At 41.9% G+C, this 22,570-nt stretch overlaps 2 protein-coding genes and 1 long non-coding RNA gene across 6 annotated transcripts in view; 2 read left to right on the forward strand and 1 right to left on the reverse strand.

Moving 5' to 3' along the window:
* The window catches only part of LOC119499822 (trace amine-associated receptor 13c-like), a 978,627-nt gene that overhangs the window by 562,982 nt on the left and 393,075 nt on the right, over positions 1 to 22,570 (forward strand). The gene's annotated exons all lie outside the window — the stretch shown is intronic.
* The window catches only part of kalrna (kalirin RhoGEF kinase a), a 160,995-nt gene that overhangs the window by 19,809 nt on the left and 118,616 nt on the right, over positions 1 to 22,570 (forward strand). For all 4 annotated transcript variants that reach the window (XM_037788995.1, XM_037788997.1, XM_037788996.1 and 1 more), the window contains exon 2: positions 22,380 to 22,454. In XM_037788995.1, coding sequence (XP_037644923.1) covers positions 22,380 to 22,454 — 75 coding nt within the window. The remainder of the gene's footprint in view (positions 1 to 22,379; positions 22,455 to 22,570) is intronic.
* On the reverse strand, positions 3,647 to 7,868 carry LOC119499840. Its single transcript, XR_005209454.1, has 2 exons — positions 7,630 to 7,868; positions 3,647 to 3,836 (listed from the first exon to the last, which is right to left on the reverse strand). It is a non-coding gene; the product is annotated as an uncharacterized LOC119499840 (long non-coding RNA).

Consider the following 22,570-nt stretch of genomic DNA (forward strand, 5'->3'; position numbering starts at 1 on the left):
GTTTGAGAAACCATATTCATTCTAATCAGTCTGGTGTGGTGAGTGGCTCTAATTACTATGGTGCCCATGAGCCTCAGTGGCCATTAGGAGAAAACACCACCCACAGCTGTGAAACAGAGCACAACAATCAGGAACCAAACACGGCACTGGAGCTGCTGAATAGATTGAAATAGATTGATGAATTTATCCATCAAGATCTGATAAAGCTCAGCCTCTAACTTCACGTGTTCACGTCATAAAACTGACCGTTGTAGACAGTTCTATAATTGCAGACTCATCTGAGGGTTAAAATACTTTTCTTTGACAACATAACACTATGTCTGTCTGCTTTAGTTTTAATTACCTTGAACGACGGAGTCCGGCTGACGTCAGATATTCGTGTCTGTTTGGCGTCCCAGACGTAATCATGACATGGATTTACAAGTTGGAGATTGGTAATTACGGCGACGCCGATACGACATGAACTCAGGATTAGCAGCATGGACACAGAATTTGAAGCTTTGGCAGTTTCTTATTGCAATCCTCTCTGGGACTTTTAGTTGACCTCTTTTTCTAAAGTCTACACAGTCTTGTATTTTGATTTTATATGGCAGATTCTTTCCATAACTTGTCTCATTGTTCCACTGATGATTCAACCAGAAGAATTTCATGTCCATATAAGTGTTGGAAACGCCAGACAGTCACCTAATATTGTGTTAAAACAGATGAATAGGACTTTCACTTGGAGAACCCATAGCTGTCTGAATTAACCCACATGGATAATTCCGTGATTCAGATCAATGGTCGCTATGGGCGCAGTTCTGATGTGGACTCTCGCGGACTGTTTTTATGTCAAACTATTGATTTCTTAAGTAAGTAGCCGTGTAATACACCGATCAGCCATAACATTATGACCACCTGCCTAATATTGAGCAGATCCCCCTTCTCTCCGCCAAAACAGCCCTGACCCGTCGAGGCATGGACTCCACTAGACCTCTGAAGGTCTGCTGTGGTATCTGGCACCAAGCCGTCAGTAGCAGATCCTTTAAGTCCTGTATAAGCTGCGAGGTGGGGCCTCCGTGGATCGGACTTGTTTGTCCAACACATCCCACAGATGCTCCATTAGACTGAGATCTGGAGAATATGGAGGCCGAGTCAACACCTCCGACTCGTTGCCGTCCACATGATGTAAAAGTAATTCATAAGACCGGGCCACCTTCTTCCATCGCTCTGTGGTCCCGTTCTGATGCTCACGTGCCCATTGTAGGCACTTTTTGGCGGTGGACACGGGTCAGCACGGGCACCATGACCGGTCTGCGGCTACGCAGCCCCATACGCAATAAACTGCGATGCACTGAGTTCTGACACCTTTCTATCGGAACCTGCATTAACTTTTTCAGCAGTTTGAGCTCCAGTAGCTCTTCTATTGGATCGGACAACACGGGCCAGCCGTCACTCCACACGTGCATCAATGAGCCTCGGGTCTGACCCTGTCGCCGGTTCACCGGTTTTCCTTTCTTGGACCACTTTTGGTAGGTCCAGACCACTGCAGACCGGGAACATCCCACAAGAGCTGCAGGTCTGGAGATGCTCTGACCCGGTCGTCTAGACAGCACTATCTGGCCCTTGTCAAAGTCGCTCACATCTTTACGCTGGCTTTCCAACACATCAACTTCAAGGACAAAATGTTCACTTGCTGTCTAATATATCCTACCCACAGCCAGGTGCCATTGTAATGACATAGTCAATGTTATTCACTTCACCTGTCAGTGGTCTTAATGTTGTGGCTGATCAGTGTAAGCAGGATAATGTACAGCGAGCGGGTCGTTGTTGTGAAATAAACCCCAACAGGGCGATGCCGCACCACCCTGAAGAGGTTTATTTCACTCTTACATATTTCCCTCTGAAATGTAGTGGAGTAGAAGTATGAAGTAGCATGACATGGAAATACTCAAGTAAAGTACAAGTACCTCAACATTAGTACAGTGCTTGACTAAATGTATTTAATGACTTTCCACCGCTGCTAATAACTAATGTAATACTGTCTGTGATATGAGTCACAGATTAGAAGTGTGTTTGTTGTTACCGTGAATGTGGCGCCTCTAAGTACCGAACTGTCACCAGGCCCTTCACACACACACACACACACACACACACACACACACACACACACACACACACACACACACACACACACACACACCACACTCCACGCACACACACACACATTCCATGTCTGACCACTCGGTCTAAGTTTTTCCTCTCTACAGACAGCTGCTGTCTGGAGACTGAAAGCTGATCCAGAGAGAGAGAGTTTCATCTGATAGCTGAAACACGTGTTCCATGTTTTAACATTTGGTTCCTCTCCGTCTCTCGCTCGGCCTTTCCTCGAGGAAGGCACCTCTGGCTTCCTCTTGACCTCTGACCTCTCTGGTTAATCATGTTCATGTGTGTGGAAGTGTCTCAGCAGGATAAAACAAGTGTGTGTGTGTGTGTGTGTGATGGATGTTTCAGGATAGTATGCAATGAATGGGCGGTTCTCTGTAGCAGCTAAAAGTTCACACAGTCCAGCAGGTTGTTTTCTACATTTTCTTTGTCTTCTCTTTCTGCACGCTTTAGAGCTGCAATGATTAATCAAGTCATCGATTAGGTGATTTTGATAATCGATTAATCTGTTTTGAGTATTTTTTTTAAAGAAATCTCAGTTAACCTGAACGGCACTTATAGCTTCACTAGCTTCTACTGTCAAGAGGGCTTTCCTCTTGTACTGTATTGTGAGTTTGGTCTTATTTTGCATGACAGAATTCTTTTAGTTTCTGGAGTCCAGTGGTTACAACCTGATCTTCAAATAAAACTTCTCACCCTGAGTGGCTTCTAGCCATGTAGATCGTTTTGGTTTTATTTGTCCAGGTTTTGTGATAGTTGGGTTACAGTTAAAGGTTTCTGCCTTTACGCTGTCCTGAATACAATGGACATGAATACAATTTAATTGGTTGAGCTCAAAGTAATGGAAAAAATTCATAATAGACAATAGCCGTGTTTCCATTCACATATTTTTACGCACATTTTTAAGTTTTGCATGAGAAAAGATGTATGGAAACGGAAAAAATCGACAAAACTTCCTCAATGCTCAATTGAGCCGTTGCCCAATAAATTCTGACGTAGCGATATTAGCTGACATGAAAAAACAATTAAAATCTCTCTATTTTTCTCTCGTAGATCGGTCGAGGCGACTTGTTTTGTTTCCTCTACTTCTTCTACTACTCTGTTTACTGGTGGATTACAGCCTCGTGTAGCCTACAGCGCCAACTTCTCACCAAACTACGCTGTAGCCGAGTTTATTCGCTCCAAACCAGTTGATCAAAGCGCGCCTAATTTGCATTTCTTTTTTGCAACATTTAAAAAAAAGCGCTTAAAATTCACTTGACAATTGAATGAAAACACGACTACATCCCTGTTGTTTTTTGTTGGGATAATCCACTGAGCTCACGATGAAGAGTTTGCGATGAAATTAATTCAAATTTAATTTTTTTTAAAATATAATTATACAAAGCTGTAAGCGCTATAGGAATGTCATTCATCTACCGCGGTTTAGGGGTGGAGCCAAAAATCAGTTTTCAATTATCTGGGTGAACTCACCAGTCAAACCAGTGAATCATTTTTTTTCCACTTGTCTGCTTTTACTGGGACCAGTATACTGTTTGATCTCAAGCTACAATACTAGAGGATGTGCTTGTACTTGTGTGTGTGTGTGTTGTGCTGAGTCAGCACCCTCCAGATGGCGTCTCTCCATGTGGTTGGAACACGGCGCAAATGATGTCATCACCCCCAAACCGAAGCTTTGATTTGATTGGTTCCTGCAGGAATGAGTCAGATGGTGGCGATGGACAAGAGAGAGAAAAGGAGAGAGAGATACATACACACATATACTGTACATATATAGATCCATGTGTACATACAAGCACACAAACACAAGGTAGTCCTCAGTTAGTCAGTTCCTTAGTAGGTGAGAAAATGTTTATATGGCCTTCAGCTAACTGTGTGTGTGTGTGTGTGTGTGTGTGTGCAGCAGCAGCCTTGAGACTTTAATAGGAGGAAAGGCGCATTGTTATCACCGTGGAAACAGCAGGGAGAGTCTCACAGTCAGTCAATTATCCAGAAATGAGGAGTAAGTAGTTAAACTGACCGTGTAGAGACACACAGAGAGAGGCAGAGACACAGAATAATTGCATTGTATGTTTTTTCTTTCCTGCAACTGTCCCTTTATGAGAAGAAGAAGCTTCCCTATGGAGAATACATCATCTGCTGTGTCTGTCTGTGTCTGTCTATGTGTGTGTGTGTGTGTGTGTGTGCGTGTGTGTGTGATGCCTGGCTGGCAAGCACTTAACTATTACAAGCTCTCTCTTTCTGTGTGTGTGTGTGTGTGTGTGGTTGTGAGAGACAGAGAGTGAGAGAGCAGTGTGTGGTTTGCGCTGGAAGAGTGATGGATGTGGTTTTCCTCTGCAGGGGAAACTGGAGCCGGCTGAGGACATTAAAGTGTGTGTGTGTGTGTGTGTGTGTGTGTGTGTGAGAGAGAGATATTGAGATATGTATTCACCCTCCAGTGTTAAAGAATATATGCAGGTGATATGTTAAAATAATGAGACAGAAATGAATTATTCATACGTATGATGCTTGACATTATACAACGACTGACGCTGCTGCAAGCCGGACTGAGTGTGTTCTGGTTTGGGTCGGTTGCTGTTGGCAGTCAGTGGATCAAATTATTGAAATCAGCATACTTGCCAACCTTGAGACCTCAAAAATAGGGATTTCAAAACTAAGACTAAGACTTTGTAATTTTACTTCTAATTCTCGGGAAAGAAAACTATTTATTACTAACTAATAATCCACCCCTCTGACGTGAACTTGTGTGAGTCTCTGGTATAAACTAGGCTAATATTCAACAGTTTTCCTTTAGTCATTCATTTTTTGCCCCTGCTTGAATATTTCTTTTCCTTTGTACTCCCTATTTCTCTCTCCATCTCTCACTCACTGAATGTCCTTTCAGGGCGTTTTCATATAAGATATAATTGATCCGTGCCTGTGTCCGAGTCCGCTCAGCTTTCACATCAGTAAAGTTGTTTGGTAATGTTGAGATCAGCTTTTCTGTGGCGGATCATCGTAAAACACTTCATTCAAACTTCACAGAAACAAAATAAAACTCACCGAAACTGTCGTCGTTAGTCTTTCCAACAATCAGCAACTCTGCTTTGGTCAAAATAAACTTTTATTTCACCGAGTTAGATGTGAAAATATGCCTGTTCTTCTTCAGAGGCAGACCATTAAACTAGCTCAATAAAATAACAAACATCGCCCAACCCCATCGCCTACTATTCTCTATACTTTGAGGAACCTCTCTCCGGCCTTCCTGCTTTATCACCCGTGGCCGTGCAGCTCAGAGGATGAGATCGGTGCATGCTGCGTGCAGATACAGATTTCAGAGGAGACCGGCAGCGTTGAAAAAAGCCAGCCCTTTCACAGCTACTCCCTGACTGCTAACGTTTACTCGCGTTTAATAGCAGTCCACTTCCGTGTTTTGGTACAGTTGGCTTTCACAACTGATGCACACCGTACCCGAGTACACATGAATTGTGCCCGAGACCACCTTTTCAAATGGACTCTGAGTTGCTTCATTGGCCTCAATAGTCTGATGGTTCAGCAACAGTAATGGCTGACAAAAAGACCAGCGGCAGTGTGTTCAAAACCAGAGAGGAGACTGAAATGTGGGGTTAATTAAAAATAATGAGCTGCATGGGTTGTCTCTCTCTAACAGCTACCGATATCATGAACCTTAGCACAGTTTAACATCCGTGTCATGAAGGTAGCTGGAGATATTATCAGCAGGTCTGCATGAAAAATATAAGAAGTATGTGGGGAAACTCTAACTCTTGAAATAAAAATTGGAGGCTGTTTGGACCAGCAGGACAAGTGGGAGATTAAATGTGGACGGCGTGTAGCGATTCAAGATCCCTCATTTCCAAAACCAGGAGGTAATTGCTCCTCCATCCAGCCCAATAAATGCCAGTATTTTGGTTGAAACACACACATGCTTTACATACTGTGTTTTGGCTTTTTTCAACCAAGCAGCTGCTCATATTCTGCTGTACTGACGTTCTACTGTTTATTAAAAATGATAACATTAAAAATGTTTTCAAAAAGCAGCGAGCTAACAGAGAAGCAGTGCGGTATGCTGTGAGCAGTGTTGCAAGGTCCATGTTTTTACTTTTGAAGTGTTGCCGCTGGTTGTATTTTTTGTCCGCTTGTGGGTAGAACTATTTTGCATGCAAATTACCGTGAAATTATCATGAATGATACCCCCCAAAAAACCTCCCAAACTGACTCCAGATCAGCACGCAGCTTACACACATGGACAAGGGACACGTCACAGGACCGTCCATACACACACTACCTCTGAACCCCGGGGGGGGACACATGACGCAAGTGGGCAAAACACGGGAAGATATACAAAAGAATGGGAAAGTGGAAACCTAATTAAAGACTACAGTAAATACATATGAGGTAAAAACAGTACATTCATGTTGTCCAGGCAGGAAGGAAGAAGAGAAGAAGAGAAACCCTTGTGTTGGTCCAAACAGCCTCCAATTTTCATGTAAAGAGTCGGTACTTAGTGTTTCCCACATACTTCTTAAATCTTTCATGCAGACCTGCTAATAATATCTCCCGCTACCTTCACGACACAGATGCTAAACCGTGCTAAGATTCACGATATCAAAACCCAACCGGTGGAGGCAGATGGCCGCCTACCCAGAACCGTGTTCTGCCCAAGGTTTCTACCCGCTAAACGGGGAGTTTTTCCTTGCCATTGTCGCATAAGAATGCATGCACATGGGGGATCTCTTTGTTGGGTCTCTAAATTATAGAGTATGGTCTAGACCTGCTCTATATGAAAAGCCTCTCGAGATAACTTCTGTTATGATTTGACGCCATATAAAAAGAAATTGAATTGAATTGAAGAAAGAGAGATTTGTGAATTTGTGAATTGGTAAATACTATCATGATACTTGGGTGCCGATTCGATATGTATTGCGATTCGATATTACAATTTATTGCGATTTTTGTTAACTTTTTTAACACTAAACCCTGGGAAAAAGTTGAATCATACACTTCTAGGGACTTTTGCTTTGGAAAATATCTAAATGAATACTGTAAGAATGTTTGATTTTCAGCATGTATGTAGTCAGAGATGTCCTGAAGTCAAATATATCAGTCATTGTCAGGAATTATTTATTACATTTTTTCTAAAAAAAAACAAATCACAGGGACACACACAAGTTATTCCACTGATCAACAGTTGTGGTTATATTGCACCAAGAAACCGCAACGTTCCAGCAAAAGCATTGAAGAAGAAGACCGACCGCCGGCTAGTAAACATGGATGTAAACAATGCACGTTTCAAAATATTCAAATAATCGGCTTTACGAATGTGGAAGGGTATCCAACATGTTTGTTAGGCCTCAAGACTACAAACAGTCTGTTACGATGAGAAATACTGACAGTAAACACAACTGTGTTTGTTTAGAACTAAACTCTGTAGGTTCCCTCTTCAGTGCAGATCCACAGCTCAGCTACAGTTCAAAGATCACTCACCTCCAGCTCGCTCTGCTGACTTTACAGTTCATGTTGCGCTCCCTCCCGTCTGCAAGACTGAGACATCTCTGTATGAAGGTGAAGGTCAGTCTGTGTGGGATTTCTTTGTTTGAACTAGTCTGCTGGGCTTTCCCCAGTTTAAAGGTCCCATATTATGCCCATTTTCAGGTTCATACCTGTATTTACCCTCTACTTAAAACGCTCTGTTTTAGTGCATTTTGACAGTTGCTAGGCAACAGTTTGGGTCCATATTTACTTCCTGTCAGCTGATGTCATTCACATACACTGCAACCGGAAATAAACTGGGACAAATTTAGAATGTTTATGTATAAAACTGTGAAATGATCTACAGTATATTATTGTACATTTGTGACATCACAAAATTACGTAAATCCTGATGGCTTTTTTACAAACACACAGTTTTTGAATACGGGCTGTGTGTATTTCTCTGTGGATTCAGCGATATATTTAGATACTTTCACAGTATTAATACAGCAACTATACCTGCTTTATAATATAAAAGACATGAACATCTCACTTTTTACAATACGGGACCTTTAAAGAATGTATACCTGGTATTAACATCCGGTCTGCAGCTGATGGATCATCTGTTTAATATCATGTGATCACAGGTATTACAGGCAGGGTGGGCGATCTTGAGAAACTAGCGAGAGTTCACTAGATTTTTTAAAAATGATCCAGCTGAAAAACTGATCCCAGTGTAGGGATGTGACGTTCTGATTGGACGTCTCTCTCTCCAGATGTTTCACGGTAACCACTTCACACATGACTTAACGGCTTCACTTTGCCAACATATCCCGGCTCTTCTGAAAATCAGCTCGAGCTTAATAAGGACTCCAACTCAAATGCATGTAATAGATACAAACAGCTGATGCAACCCAATCCTGACAGTTAACACATGCTGACGTGACTGGGGCGACAAATGTCGCTTTGATCAAACTGTTGTAACCCGCGGCAACGCCATTGATTGATTGATTGATTGATTGATGCAAATGGATAATAAACTGCTTTCGTGGATTTTTCTGCATCCGCAGTGATTAATCCAAGAATACTGTACAGTGTCACTTTGACATCCTTTCAACATGTAAGCTAAGCAGTGTTAGATATGACAGACCCCAGCCCCTGTCGCCGTGGTAACACATGAGATCCGGCAGCCGGTTGTCGGGGCAGCTGTTGCTAGGGTGCAGACGGCTTCACCTGTTGCCTTCTAAAGACATTTAGGCACACACATGACCTGTGTGTGTGTGTGTGTGTGTGTGTGTGTGTGTGTGTGTGTGTGTGTGTGTGTGTGTGTGTGTGTGTGTGTGTGTGTGTGTGTGTGTGTGTGTGTGTGTGTGTGTGTAGCCTTTCACACTCACGGCAGTTTGGTTTTGCATATAGCTGTTAAACTTTGCTTATTCGATCGTTATTCAAAAGTAGCAGATAGAGCAAACAAACACACACACAAAAGTGAGAGAGCCCACACATAACGACATGTTCTGTTAAGTTGAACAGTTTTGTTCCTATAGTGGAGAGAAACCATTTAGAAATAGTGTTAGTGGCTGGAAGGGAGCCCGCAAACTGGGGAAACTCTTGCGAGATTTTTAAGGCTAGGTATTGATCTCCAATAATTAATGTTAGGATAGGCCGTCGGGCATCAAGTCCTGCAATACTTTTTTTGCCTTTTTGCAGATCTCAGATCAGATTTTGCAATTTGCGGGCTCCCTTCTAGACACGACCAGAATTAGCGATGTTAGTTTTTTACTTTTTACTGAAAATTTACGAAGAGAAAAGAAAAATAATGGATGAAGTCATGGAGACACGTTAAATAATCACGTCGCGTTGTTGCCACAGATGAACAGGACGGTCGTCCACTTCTGAGCTCCAACTCACTACTGCATTATGCTTTGTGTTTAGCATTAGCTCATGCATTAGCTGCAGCCGCCATGACGGCGGTCAGCTTGGTTCTCTATTGGCTAACGTTCTTTCCCACGTGTCGGCGTCATCGGCTGTCCTCGGGGTTCCTCACACACACAACAGGATATCCCATCATTAATATTGAACATGTTTAATATTTACAATTTAAGATCGGTGCAGCCAGGATGGACTTCAGAGCCGATCGGAGGATGTATAAAAAACACTCTTAACATACGTCACACCACAGGAAGATCTGGTGAGATAATCTCTAGAGTGTTCCCAGCATTAGATAAATGCACATCTTATTTATAGTGATTTATACAGCCTTCATAATGGAAACGTACGTCTGTTGGCTGTCTGAGCATCCTCAGTGTCACCTTCACCGTCTGGGGAAAAGCTTTCCCTCACTGGCTGACGTGAACAGAACTTCAAACTGGAAGCGTCTGACTGCTTATGTCACCCTTAGCTGCATTATATGGGTGCAGCAGTCCTTCCTGTACGGTTAGCGGGTCATCGTTTGGTTCCTGCGTGCTGCTGCTGCTTCTAGCAGTGTTAATGGTTCCAGCAGGAGTGCATGTTGACCTTTAACATCTACACGTCTGGAAACGTTGAACGCCAGCTATGTCTGTCTGTGTGTGTGTGTGCAGCAGAACATATTGTGACCTTACCCCTGTAGTTAGACATAAGAATAGACATAGATAAAATGGATCACACACACACACACACACACACACTGCTAGCAGTGACATCACTTCCTGACTGTGTGACCTTGCCATGACAAAAGAAGCACGCTGTTCAACACACCCGAGTACATTCATGGTTGAACACTTGTGTTTTTGTTCCTGTGGTAGCGTGGGAATAAATGTTTCTCTCATGTGTGTTTGTGACATGAAAGTTTACCTGCCTGGATACCGTTAACTACCAGGTTGTCAGGGGTAACCATGGCAACCAGTGAGATACATAGAATAGAGCACATGAGAAAACATTTATTCCCACTATAGCAAATGAAAAAAACACGAACGCTCTCTGAGAGACTTCTGAGGACTTCTGAGGACTTCTGAGGACTTCTGTGTGTGTGCGTGGGTGTGCGTGTGTGTGTGCGTAGGCGTGTGTGTGTGCGTGGGCGTGTGTGCGCATGCGTGCATCTGTGTGTGTGTGTGAGCGGTCACAGTGGTTTTTTGTGTAGCTTTACTTCTTTGAAATACTGTCAGGCACTAAATCAGTGATCACAGAGACATCGTGTATTACTGTGTGTGTGTGTGTGTGTGTGTGTGTGTGTGTGTGTGTGTGTGTGTGTGTGTGTGTGTGTGTGTGTGTGTGTGTGTGTGTGTGTGTGTGTGTGTGTGTGTGTGTGTCTGTGTGTCTGTGTGTGTGTTTCGGAGTGCTCACTTGTAGAAACTGCTTCAGTACCTCTCTTTACAGTACGTTAACTTTCTGATGTTGTATTTCGAAGCAGTTTTTGGACCTTATATGTGTGAAACATTATATTGCAATATTATATATTTAGCAATAATTCTATAAATGTTTTACATTATCTGCAAAAAGCTGTGGAAAGAAAGAGGCGACTTCACACTTCAGAGAGTCTGGATAATTTAGAATAAGGCTGGTGTGAAAAACGCATCTTATCTGCTCCTGTATGCGTCGTGCAGTCACTTTTAACCCAACAGGTACGTATTGACACAACAGAGCTGATTAGCTGTTTGGCTCGATCGGCTGCTGACATGATCCACGGTTAGTAATCAGACCGTAGACATGAAATATAATGACCTCCAGGAGGAATCGATTACAGAATGCAGCATCTTGTTAGCAGCACAACAGAGAGGGGATCTCGCTCCTCATTAAAGACTTTCATTTTGTTCACCCTGTGAAACGGTGCTGATGGGAAACTTGGGATATTGTGTTGACCTTACATTGGAGAGTAAAAGCTTTGTCTCTTATCACGGTAATAGTATCATATCATGTTTTAGATGTGTAGTATGCACAGAAATACAATAGAGATCGTCGTTAGTTTTAATGGTGCTGGCAGTGGAGATAGTCACAGAAACCAAACTGATGTCTTTTGAGGCCAATTCATACATTCTTTTTGTAACAATTAGGGAGATCTATTGTAAGAAATGGAATATAATATTAATAAGTATGTTTTCTTTAGTGTATAATCACCTGATTATAGGAATCGTTGTGTTTTTATTACCTAAGAATGAGCCGTTTATATCTCCATATCTCCATGTTAACGTTTCCTGCTTGAGCCGGAGTCGATAACGTTACTCGCTCCCGTCGTCGCCGCCGCTCTCTTTCTCTCTCTCTTGCTTCACCACTCACTTCCCACATACACACACACACACACTCTACGCACTGGCTCCGCCTCAAATGACCTACGCTACTCTTACAACAACTGGCTCTACAGAGGGACATTGGCGTTTTTGCGTCGGCCACTGTAAAGCTCTCCAACACGCTCGGCACGCGGGAGAGGCTTCAGTTGGTTGCAACTTCCTCACCTCACCTCACCGCTATATACCGCTAGAGTTACTTGTAAAAGGGACAGCCGGCATGGTGGGACATGCAAACACAGGCACACACACACACAGACGCCGATGCTGTCGTTTTGCACGTCGTGCTCATTGTCACGCCGGCTTGAGTGAGACCACGACTTGCCACAAGTCGGTTTATATACGGTTGCAATGGCAATGGTATACATAAAAACTCTGACCATCCTGCTACGTTGATTTGAATGTTCTACTCCTATTCTATTTCTATTTCTTTGGTAGTATGTATATTTTCTATCATTAACTTAGGTTGAAGAGAGAACCAGGGTTTTATGTAATATTAAGACTTTATTTAAGGGTAGACAACAGACTAAATCCTCAAAGGACACAAGCTGTAAAGCCTGATCTTCGACATGTCTCAGTTACTTTGACAAGGATTTGATTTGGGGGTCTAACATTTTATTAAAGTTTATACAAATGTGACAAACATTATTATTCTGATGAGGTTGTAATTGTGATTATCAGTGAAATAAAGGACTCATTTTAAAAGCAGATGTTGTGATGCTCTCAGTGTGATGTTCGCAGCGTTCCCAGCCTGTGACCTGCTCCGGCTCCAGGGTTTCTGGATCTATGTGTTGACTGAAGCAGTCTTAATTTGAATTCATTACTTTCAATCCTTGCTAGCATGTAAATGAGGCCACAGACGCAGTCAGTCATTCATGCTTATTAAGACGTTTATTCACTGAGTGTTTTTCATGCTAACGGAGCTGCTGTTTCCGCTGGTTGCCTAGCAACACTTGCTTGAGTCGGAGGACTTAAAAAACCATTAGAATACATCTGTTGGATTTCTCTCTGCTGGTAGTTCTTTTTTTATTCCTTCAGTTTTTTTCAGTCGTTTTTCCTCCGGCAGGCAAAGACCAAAACCTGCTGCAATTCAATAGGTTTGTTGGCAAGCAGTAGAATTGGATTGATTTCCGGTTCTGCCGGGCCGAGCCGGGCCGGGCCGATGTACAAGCTATGTACAAGCGATGTACCAATTAAAAAGTAGCCGACATCAGCAACTTGTGCCGACGGCATCCCGGAGCTATTCTGCCAGCAGCAGTTTGGTTCATTTGAACATCCCGTTGCTATTAGCAACCATTAATTTCATTACTGATGCTGGTACCACTGGTACTCCTGGCTGAACTACCAGACTCATTCAGTCTGATATTTGCTGCTGGAATTAAATCTCACTAGAGTTCACTGAACACACGCCCACACACACTTTAAAGTCTTCTGCTATTGGTGTACCAATAGCTAGCAGATGTCCCAGTTGGTTTCTGGATGATGTCAGCCTCAGTGTAATATAAGGGCACACACACACACACACACACACACACACACACAGGAGGTGCTCTGCCTTGTTCCAGGGCAGCGTGGCAGCAGAGATGAAGACTGTCAAACCATTCAGGTTTTCCTCTGTCTGAAGGATTTCAGCTCCGTCTACCCGCTCTGTGTGTATGAATGCAGCCCTGTGTCCCTTAAAAATCACTTTCCCATATAACTATGCATTCTCAATTACGTTCGGAAGGAAACGTATTTTGTCGCAGATCACGTTTGTCTTAATAATAATGGGTATAACAAGCAAGAAAATACACTACTGATGGATGGAAGGGGGCGGGTCGATGGGCCAGCAAACACCAGGAGACTGGTGTCGTTCGTGTCTCTCGAAACGCTGTCATTTCTTGCGTTTTCGTTTTGTTTTTAAGTAAACAAGTAAACAACTAACAACTAAAGCTGGGCATAATGTACACTGTACGATTTTAGCCCATTTCTTGCCCAAATTTTGAGCCGCACATGTCAGAAATTTTGGTCGGCCGTCCAGAGGCTCTCGTACAGTTGAAGCAGAGCCACGATTCCCCAACGTCAGCGCCTTTCTTCTCCTCTTTTTACAGTAATCAGAGCTTAGTTATCAAGATAACAATGATATAGGTAGTAAAACGTACCTCCAATTCTCTCTACGCCGGCACCTCTTGTTTTTTTTAGACGTTTCAGCAGACAGGATGGCACAGATGATCAAGGCAGCACGTTTCTGCTTTGTCAGCATTGTGACCCGTACAAATCTCTGCTAGCAGACAAACTTGACCTGCCTCGGAGCTTTCAAACTAATCTTTATTGACAACTGTAAACAACCAGAACGGTCATCAGGAGCCGACCGGCCGTGTTTTTTTCTATTTTGCACGTACAGTTTGAGCTCAGAAATCGTGAGTTTTGGCTTCACATAGCATACGATCTACTCGTACAGTAGGAGTAGGAAGTACACAACAACATTTCTAAAATCTTACAGTGTATGCCCAGCTTTAATAAAGTTTTTAGTTTTAGTAAAAGTTTTGTTGTGTTTTTGTTTTGTTTGGTTTCCATTTACAACATTAATTACCTGTTTAAAAGTGTTTAAATCTGCAACCGTAATCCAGGAGAGAGATATGTTCCCCTCAGAACGTATTGTGGATATACAGTTTAGTTGTATGGGAAGGTAATTTTGTGGAAGAAAGGGGTTGCTGAATGTGTATGCGTGTCAAGTAAATTTCAATGGCCCCAAGTTGTTCATTCTTGTGTGTTTAACAGCCATATGCTGCTGTAATCACTGCTGTATTGCTACTGTACAAACATACGCTGAATATGTGTATATGCGCCGTGGTGAACATCTCTGATGGAGAAAACACATGCTGGATGGATCAAAGGTGTGTGTGTGTATGTGTGTGTGTGTTTGTGTGTTTGTGTGTGAGAGAAGAGCCAAGATAGGAACAAAAACATGCATGCCAGTTATTTAAGACCCAAACTGGATTGAATGTATTTGGATACTTTGACCACACTGTTGTGTGAGGAGAGAGAGAGTGAGAGATGAAGGGATAGCCACTATGTTCTTACACTCTTACCACAGTTTTGATGTAACAACCTCTGCTTTTAACAATCACAAGAATAAGAACTTAAACAAATCAGGTCGTGTACATCAGGATGCTGATTATGTGTTATCTTTGTGGAGCAGACGTCGGTATTCCCTCTGTAAGAAGACTAAACAGAACCCCCTCTTTAAAGACCTGCTTCTTCTACTTTGGTTCCATTTTCACCACGTCCTGCTGACGGCAGGAACACCATCATGTCTAACACACTCAACACTTTAAGTAGGATTACTAAATGCTGGACGGACCTCTGAAGCGTTGCCTTCATCTCAGATTGTATTATTAGTTCAGATAGGTATGGCATTGGGCTCATTACAGGCTATTATCCTGGTTGGAAAAACACCCAAGTATGATCCCTTCAGAGCTTTATAGCAGGATTAGGAATGGGAATGCCATCTTTATGTGGCAAAGACTAAAAAAGGAAGAGATTTACACATCTCTACAGGTCGTAACAACTCTTAAAGGGCAGGTCCATCTGTTTTCTTTTCAAATGGAAACCCCTAGCTGAGTCAACGTTAAACTATGAAGTTTGGAAATAACTGAAAGGGTTAGTTTGGATTTTTTGAAGTGGGGTTGTATGTAGGCTACACTCCTGTGTTTTGGTTCTGGTGGCTTTGAAGAGAGCGATCTAACTGCTTCAGTTTCCTCGTCAGTAAGAGCTGTCTGATGGCTGTGGACAGGAGCAGCAGAAAAACATATTTTAGCCACCTAAAAAAATCAATATCAGTTTAAGTGTAAACTGTATTTAGAATATTTCCACAGCTTTACCTCGCCATCTGCCAGCCCTTTCCGATGAGGAACTGAAGCCATTATATCGCTCTCTTCAAAGCCACCAGACTACTTTGACAAAAACAGTAATTTTCCCTCTCAGAACAGGGGAGTTGCTGGTCTACCGCTGCATCGATCGGTTAGTTTGTTTGTGTGATTGTCTCACTTTCCGAATCTAACAATGCGTCCACAGCAGTACATAGCTTAGCTTCCGTGCCGGTACTCCTGTCTGCTCCTCCAAACTGGGGGCATGCCGACCACCATTGAAGTTACTGTACGTAACGTTAATACACTGACTATAAGGATGTACATATATAAACTGTACATGTAGCAGCGTCATCATGCAGAAACCTATGTCAGGTCACGTGGGAAGACATTCTTAGAAGGGCTTGAAGGGAAAATAGCATTTCGACGCTAACACATACGTACTTCGAGCAAATCTTTGGATTTGAATACATAAGGAAGCTACATAATGATAAAAAATAACTTTATATCGTCATATTTCTTAACTGCTAACTAAGATTCTGTGTTGACTGAAAATGCCGTTGTGGGGACGGATACGTCACTCACTGCTGGTTCAGTGTGATTATCAGGCTGGGATTTACTATTGTGAACAGATGCAGACCATTACAGCAGCAGCTGTGATCAGAGCCGACGTGCTGCCCTCTCTGTGTGTCTCCACAGTCCTCCCTCTTCTTTATTACATATTCAGAGTTTGAGTTTCACCCAAACAAAGTCTTTTGAACTTCTTGATTTGACCACATGAGTGTGGGTCTCAATCTTTCTTCTTCTTTTCTTCTCCAAAACCCAAACTGCTGAACGGCAGACTGATGTAGTTTACTCCGGGTTGGAAAAGTTCATGAGATGTCAATCCCAGTTTTCCAATTCTTTCATCTTTATTGTGCTTTTCTCACTGATAAAATACTATTTCTCCTTGCAATGTTTCAAACTGACAAGTTGTCCTTCACGGGAGACGTATATCCATATAATCGATCTGAAACGCAAAAAAAACGATTCTATCGATACTAAGGATTTGCACCTTGTATTTAAGGACGACAAAAGTTATATGAAAGTGTTTTTAGCACTTTTATTAGTAAAGAAATGTTAAATGTTACTCAACGTTATTCACTCTCCAGACATGCGCCACCTTACCAGCTCTGCCCTCTGCAGCACGAGCACGCATTCATGGCGTGCGTGCAGACGAACGGTGCACTGGAGTCCTCGCTCTGTCACCCGGTAGCGGCGTGGAGGGAGACAGTCTGCATGAGCTGACTGCATGTTTCAGGCCCTGATTCCCTTACAAGAAAAACTTTGAGGAATCCTGACCTGCACTGTTCAGTATCAGATATTTATTTCACAGTCATACTGACTGAATTTTTGGCACAAAAAGTTACTGTATCGTATCGTATCGCTCTAGATGAGCCAAATATCATCCTTGAATCGTATCGGAACCATGGACATCGCATCGTATCGTTGGAAAAACGTATCGTTACACTTTATATTGAAAACACTTCATGAGGTGGATTCACAATAACTGCAGCATTCACCCTTAACATATTTATTATGCAGTCTATTTTATGAGGTGATGAGTTAATATCAACAGCAGCTGTACGCATCAACATTATTTTATAGCATCTAATGAACAGAGCAGAACACGGTGCAGCTCCCGCTGTTACAATGCTCCGTGAGTAACAGAGTGACTGCTGGCAGGCGCTGATAAGTAAGATAACATTATGCACAGCTGGTGCTGCAAGTTCAGGCTGAATAAATGCAGTGAGAAGATTGCTGTTATTACTTTTATTTAACGATTTACAAGACACTAACAATTAAAAATGACTTGTCTTAAAGTCATAAGCACAATCTGACCACGACATGTGGAGTTTCACAATGTGGAGAGTCAGCGCTGCTCTGTGTGGGGGTCTGTCTGCATGGATAGTCAGCAGGCTTGTAGTTTGTAGTGTGCAGGATTTGAGGACTCAAATCTTTCACCTCCTGTCTGAACCATCAGGATTCTATCAGACGTGTTTGTTTTCTGAAGGAGGAGGAGCTGGATGACAACTGTGAAAGTCATTAAATGAAATGTGTGAGTTTGAGTCTTTCCACATTTGGGGTGGAATTGTAATTAAAATGCGTTCAGATGTTCTCTGTATCTCTTTCTCACTGCAATTTCCTTTTCTCTCACAGTTGATTCATATCTACACTTTGTGTCAAGGCCACTGAGGAGAGTGTGTGTGTGTGTGTTGTGGGGATTAAAGTCTGTTCACAGTCTCATTGTGGGGACTCTCCTCCCATCTGGGGACAAAGCCGTCCCCACAATGTAAACCATTAAATGTTAGGGGCCAGTCTTGGTTTTTGGTTGGGGTTAGAGTTAAGGGTTATATAGTGGTTAAGGTTAGGAGGATAATAACTGCTTATAGGGGATGAATGTAACTTAATGCAATGTCCTCCTAAATGGCAAAAACAACTGTGACAGGAGAGATTTCAGAGATTAAGTCCAAAGTATACAAGAGCACACAGATTTAAGGCAACAAACTTTATTAGAGGACGAACGTTTCCTTCACTCTACAACTATGTGTGTGCGCAGTGTGCATTTCGTGCCCTTCTGCTGGTGTAACTGACTTTATCGACAGTTGGAACTATTTGCATAATCCTCTTTATCTGCTGTTCCCTGTGAGCAACAACAGTTACAGAGAATGAAAGCAATAAAGAATGTAAAATGTCAGTATAACAACTATAAGACATGTTTAAAACTAAAGTATTTTCCTTCTGGTTTCAGTATCTCCACATTCATTTTTTTCTTAATAAACACATGATTCATTTTATAGTAGGTCTCTCTTTATTGTTATGAAGGTGGTGAACAAAATATATGAAACACCTCTCACTGTAACGCAGTAGAAAACAGCACCGCAATCTTATCTACAGCCTCCAAAGAAGTGGAAAGAAAACCTCCATTTTCAACAAAAACAGAACTTTATCGCCTTCATGATCATATCATGATAACATCAGAGTAGAGCTGCTCGATTAGGGTAAAAAATCAAGAGAAAAGAACATTTTGTAGCCTACATTTTAAAGTTAAATGCATGAATTTGGTGCACTTTGAGAGGAAAATTAAGAGGTTAGAAGGCTATGCATAACGGCAAGGTCTGGGTGAGGGGTAAAGTGACACCTTCACTCCGGGCCTTTTCAAGACAACTTGGAGCCGGTCGCGACGCCAGCGTGTTCCAACGAAGGGTTCCTCCCACACCGAGCGGCCGTCCCTGACCCCTGATAATCAACCCAAGACAAAACAAGAGCTTCATTGCGAAACGGAGTGCGAAACAATAATTGTTTTGTGTCGATTATCTAGTTTTCATAACTGTCGGAAGCCAAAATTGTAATAAAAATGTGATTAATTGCACAGCCTGACATCAGGGGAGTCTTTATGGTTCCATACAAGAACAGAACCTCCATTAGTGGGCGGAGAACGGAGCAGAACCACAGCCAAGCCCGACTCTGACTCATCATCACTTTCCTGTCAAACACAAGATGAAAACCACGGCTCAGATGAAAACTGAAAGGGTGTGTGTCTGTGTGTGTGTGTGTTTGTCCAGAGACAAGACTGACAGCTTCCTGTGTGTGTTGAAAAGACAAAAGCTGTTTCCTCTCAACAGTAATGGACAAATGAGTCTCACTCACTCACCGGCCCATCCACGCACGCACACACACACACATACACACACACACACACACACACACGCACGCATGCACGCACACACACACACACGCACACACACACTTCCTCTGCTGTGTGAAGGAGCTGCTGATGTTGGCAGCACCCTCTCCGTTCTTTCCTTCACTTCCTGGAACACAGACTGTTTTTATATGCAAATCCTATAGATTTTAATATAAAGACACATAAATACAGACTCATCTGTTCCAGGCTGGCTTCAACAAGCCAGCTGAAACAGCTTGTCGTGGTTTCTTTAACATCCATTAATTAACATAATCAGCCAAAGTGAGCATTGATTAGTTTGTGAATAGAGCTGACTGTGACGCTGCGTCCACCTAACGCTGTGCTGAAAGGGGAGGATGCTGTAGGTGCAGTGCATGTGTCTGCAGGTTTAAGATATATATATATATAGAATCTATCCAGATTGTGTGTAGGACCATTTGGGTCCATTCCAGGTCAATTTCCGGTTCGCACTCGGCATCGTTTTGCAGCCTCGATAGCTAACTGGCTGCAGCACATTAAACAGGATGTAAACTTACCTGCAAATGTCATGAGGAAGTAACACCGGAGCTCTCACAGTCTGCCAGCTGTTGTCAACAATTTGACTTAACATTGTTATTATAATAAATACATATAAATACAGCATTGCTTGCAAAAACTAATTTGTGATTAAGTCCTTTAAAGAGCCACCTGCACCTGCATGCAATCCATCCCTGTACTGTAGGTTAAACGGCTCCATCGGGGTTGAATCAGTGCTATTTCTGTAAAGCATTGGAAACACTGTTACATGAGCCGACATAAATCTGATCAATTAGATCATTAACCTTGAACGACATTAATGATCGTGACTAATCGTTCCGTCGCCGAACTGTGTGGACAGCTCTGATCGGTCACACGCGTCAAGAACGATCTCTGGATGTGACTGAGCGATGCGATCCCAGCGCCTCGTTCACGCTGACATTAAAAGATCAAATCGCCCGGGATGATTGACATTTCTAAATAAAAATACAGGATAGAAAAATATATACATCAACAAACTCTCTTCCAAACTTCAAAAATGTCCCCTTCAGCCTCTCCTTTTGTAGCCTTTTTTTATGTTTCATGAATATAAAAGAGGTTTGTGTTGATGTCAGCGCTTTAAAACATGGAATTGACTTTTCTCTCTCTCTCTCTCTCTCTCTTTCTGTGTCCTGAGATAGATTTTGCCGACTTAGCGTTCTCACTGTGGAATGTTCTTGGAATGTGTATGTGTGTGTGTGTGTTTTGCAGCCAGGACAGTGTATCTCATGCACACACACACACACACACACACACACAGCAGGGCACGGACATTTGGGCTTGTTTTCTACTGAGAGAGAGAGGGAGAGAGGGAGAGAGAGAGAGAGAGAGAGAGAGGTGAGGGGGTAGAGAGAGCATTAGTAAAAATGAGAGAGAGAGAGATTTCATAACATGACAGACGGATGACCAGATGAACTGAGAGGGAAAGAAAGAGAAGAAGAGATTATAAAGAATGAAGATGACTACATGCCTGCTTCTATTGCTAATAATAATAATAATAATAAAGTTGTTGAGTTGGAGAGAATATCCGTCTGTAAATGCTTTATCTGAGCTATTTGCCCCGATGTGATCTAGAATATGATGATTGAGTGTTATTTTTGTACTCTTGCTGTGACCTGAAATTGTTTTGTCTGTAACTGTTATTTGTTGTGTTTAATGTGTTTAATGTGCTGCTGCTGTCTCGGCCAGGGCACTCTCTTCAATCTCAAAGAGGCTTTTCCTGGTTAAATAAATTCTAAATAAAATATAAAATAAAAAAATAAATATCTCAGCTATACTGTTATAAAACAATGAACAATTTGTGTTTCCATTCTCATAATTTTAATGCACATTTTGAAGTATCGCATTAGAAAAGCTGTATGGAAACAGCAAAATTCAATAAAAATTGCGCAAAAAAAACTTTTTACGCTCCCTTGAGGTGGTTTTTAACTTTGTGGAAAAAGAGTTGATGCGCTAAATGTGTTATGGAAACTCATTTGCCACCTTTTTTATTATTAAATTATTTATTTATTATTATTATTTCCTTTTTTCTGCTCTTTGTATCATTATTATTATTATTATTATTATTATTATTATTATTATTATTTATTTATTTATTTTATTCTATTTTTTTAAAATTAATTTAAATTTTGAATGCTGATGTAGTTTTCTCGTGTTTACTTATTGTGTTTGTTTCTAAGCTCAATTACTTTAAAAATTGGTTTATAAACTATTGTAATTACAAACTGTAAATTGCATATATGAAAACAACCTCGAAAAAATAAAGTATAAAAAAAAGGAAACGCCTCTGCCGTATAAATTTTGACGTAGTGAACATTAAACTCACATAACTGATCAACTTTTTCTGCTGTCAGTAAATTCTTGTATACATATTTATATCGTCTTCGTCTCCAGACAGCATGAAACATGATCGATACTACCTGACATGAAAGAACTATTAAAACTTGCTCAACTTGGTCGTAGATCGGCCAAGTCGACTTGTTTTGTTTCCGGTTTGCAACCTCTACTTCTTCCATTCTGTTTACTGGTGGATTACAGCCATGTGTAAAGCGTAGCCTATAGCACCAACTTCTCACCAAACTACACTGTAGCCCAGTTTATTTGCTTCAAACTAGTTGATGGAAACGCACCTAATTTTATTTTTTGCGACATTTCAAAAGTTTGCTTAAAAGTTGCTTGGCCACTGAATGGAAACACGGCTAATGTTACGGTATGTCAAAGACAAAAGAACAAGTGCACACACACATGCAAAAACTTTGTAAAAGCTAGATGTGTGTGTGTGTGTGTGTTCTCTCTCTCCCAGGAATGTTGATCTGATAATGGGATTAATACTAAAAGCTCCTCTGTTCCTCTCCCTCTCTCCGTCTCTCTCTCCAGGGTCATTGAGGACTGAAGGCATCAAGGCGTCTGATGTTCTTCCTGTGTTAAAGGAGAAAGTTGCCTTCGTTTCAGGTGAGTGTCAGTCAGTGTTGTAGTTAAATCTCCAAACCTTCAGTCCAAGACAGGAATCCGGGGTCATAACACTGCTTGCTAGATCTGTTTGGGATCACATCCAAGTTACTGAGTTC

The sequence above is a fragment of the Sebastes umbrosus genome, chromosome 13, assembly GCF_015220745.1.
Source record: "Sebastes umbrosus isolate fSebUmb1 chromosome 13, fSebUmb1.pri, whole genome shotgun sequence".
NCBI classification, from domain to species: Eukaryota; Metazoa; Chordata; class Actinopteri; order Perciformes; family Sebastidae; genus Sebastes; species Sebastes umbrosus.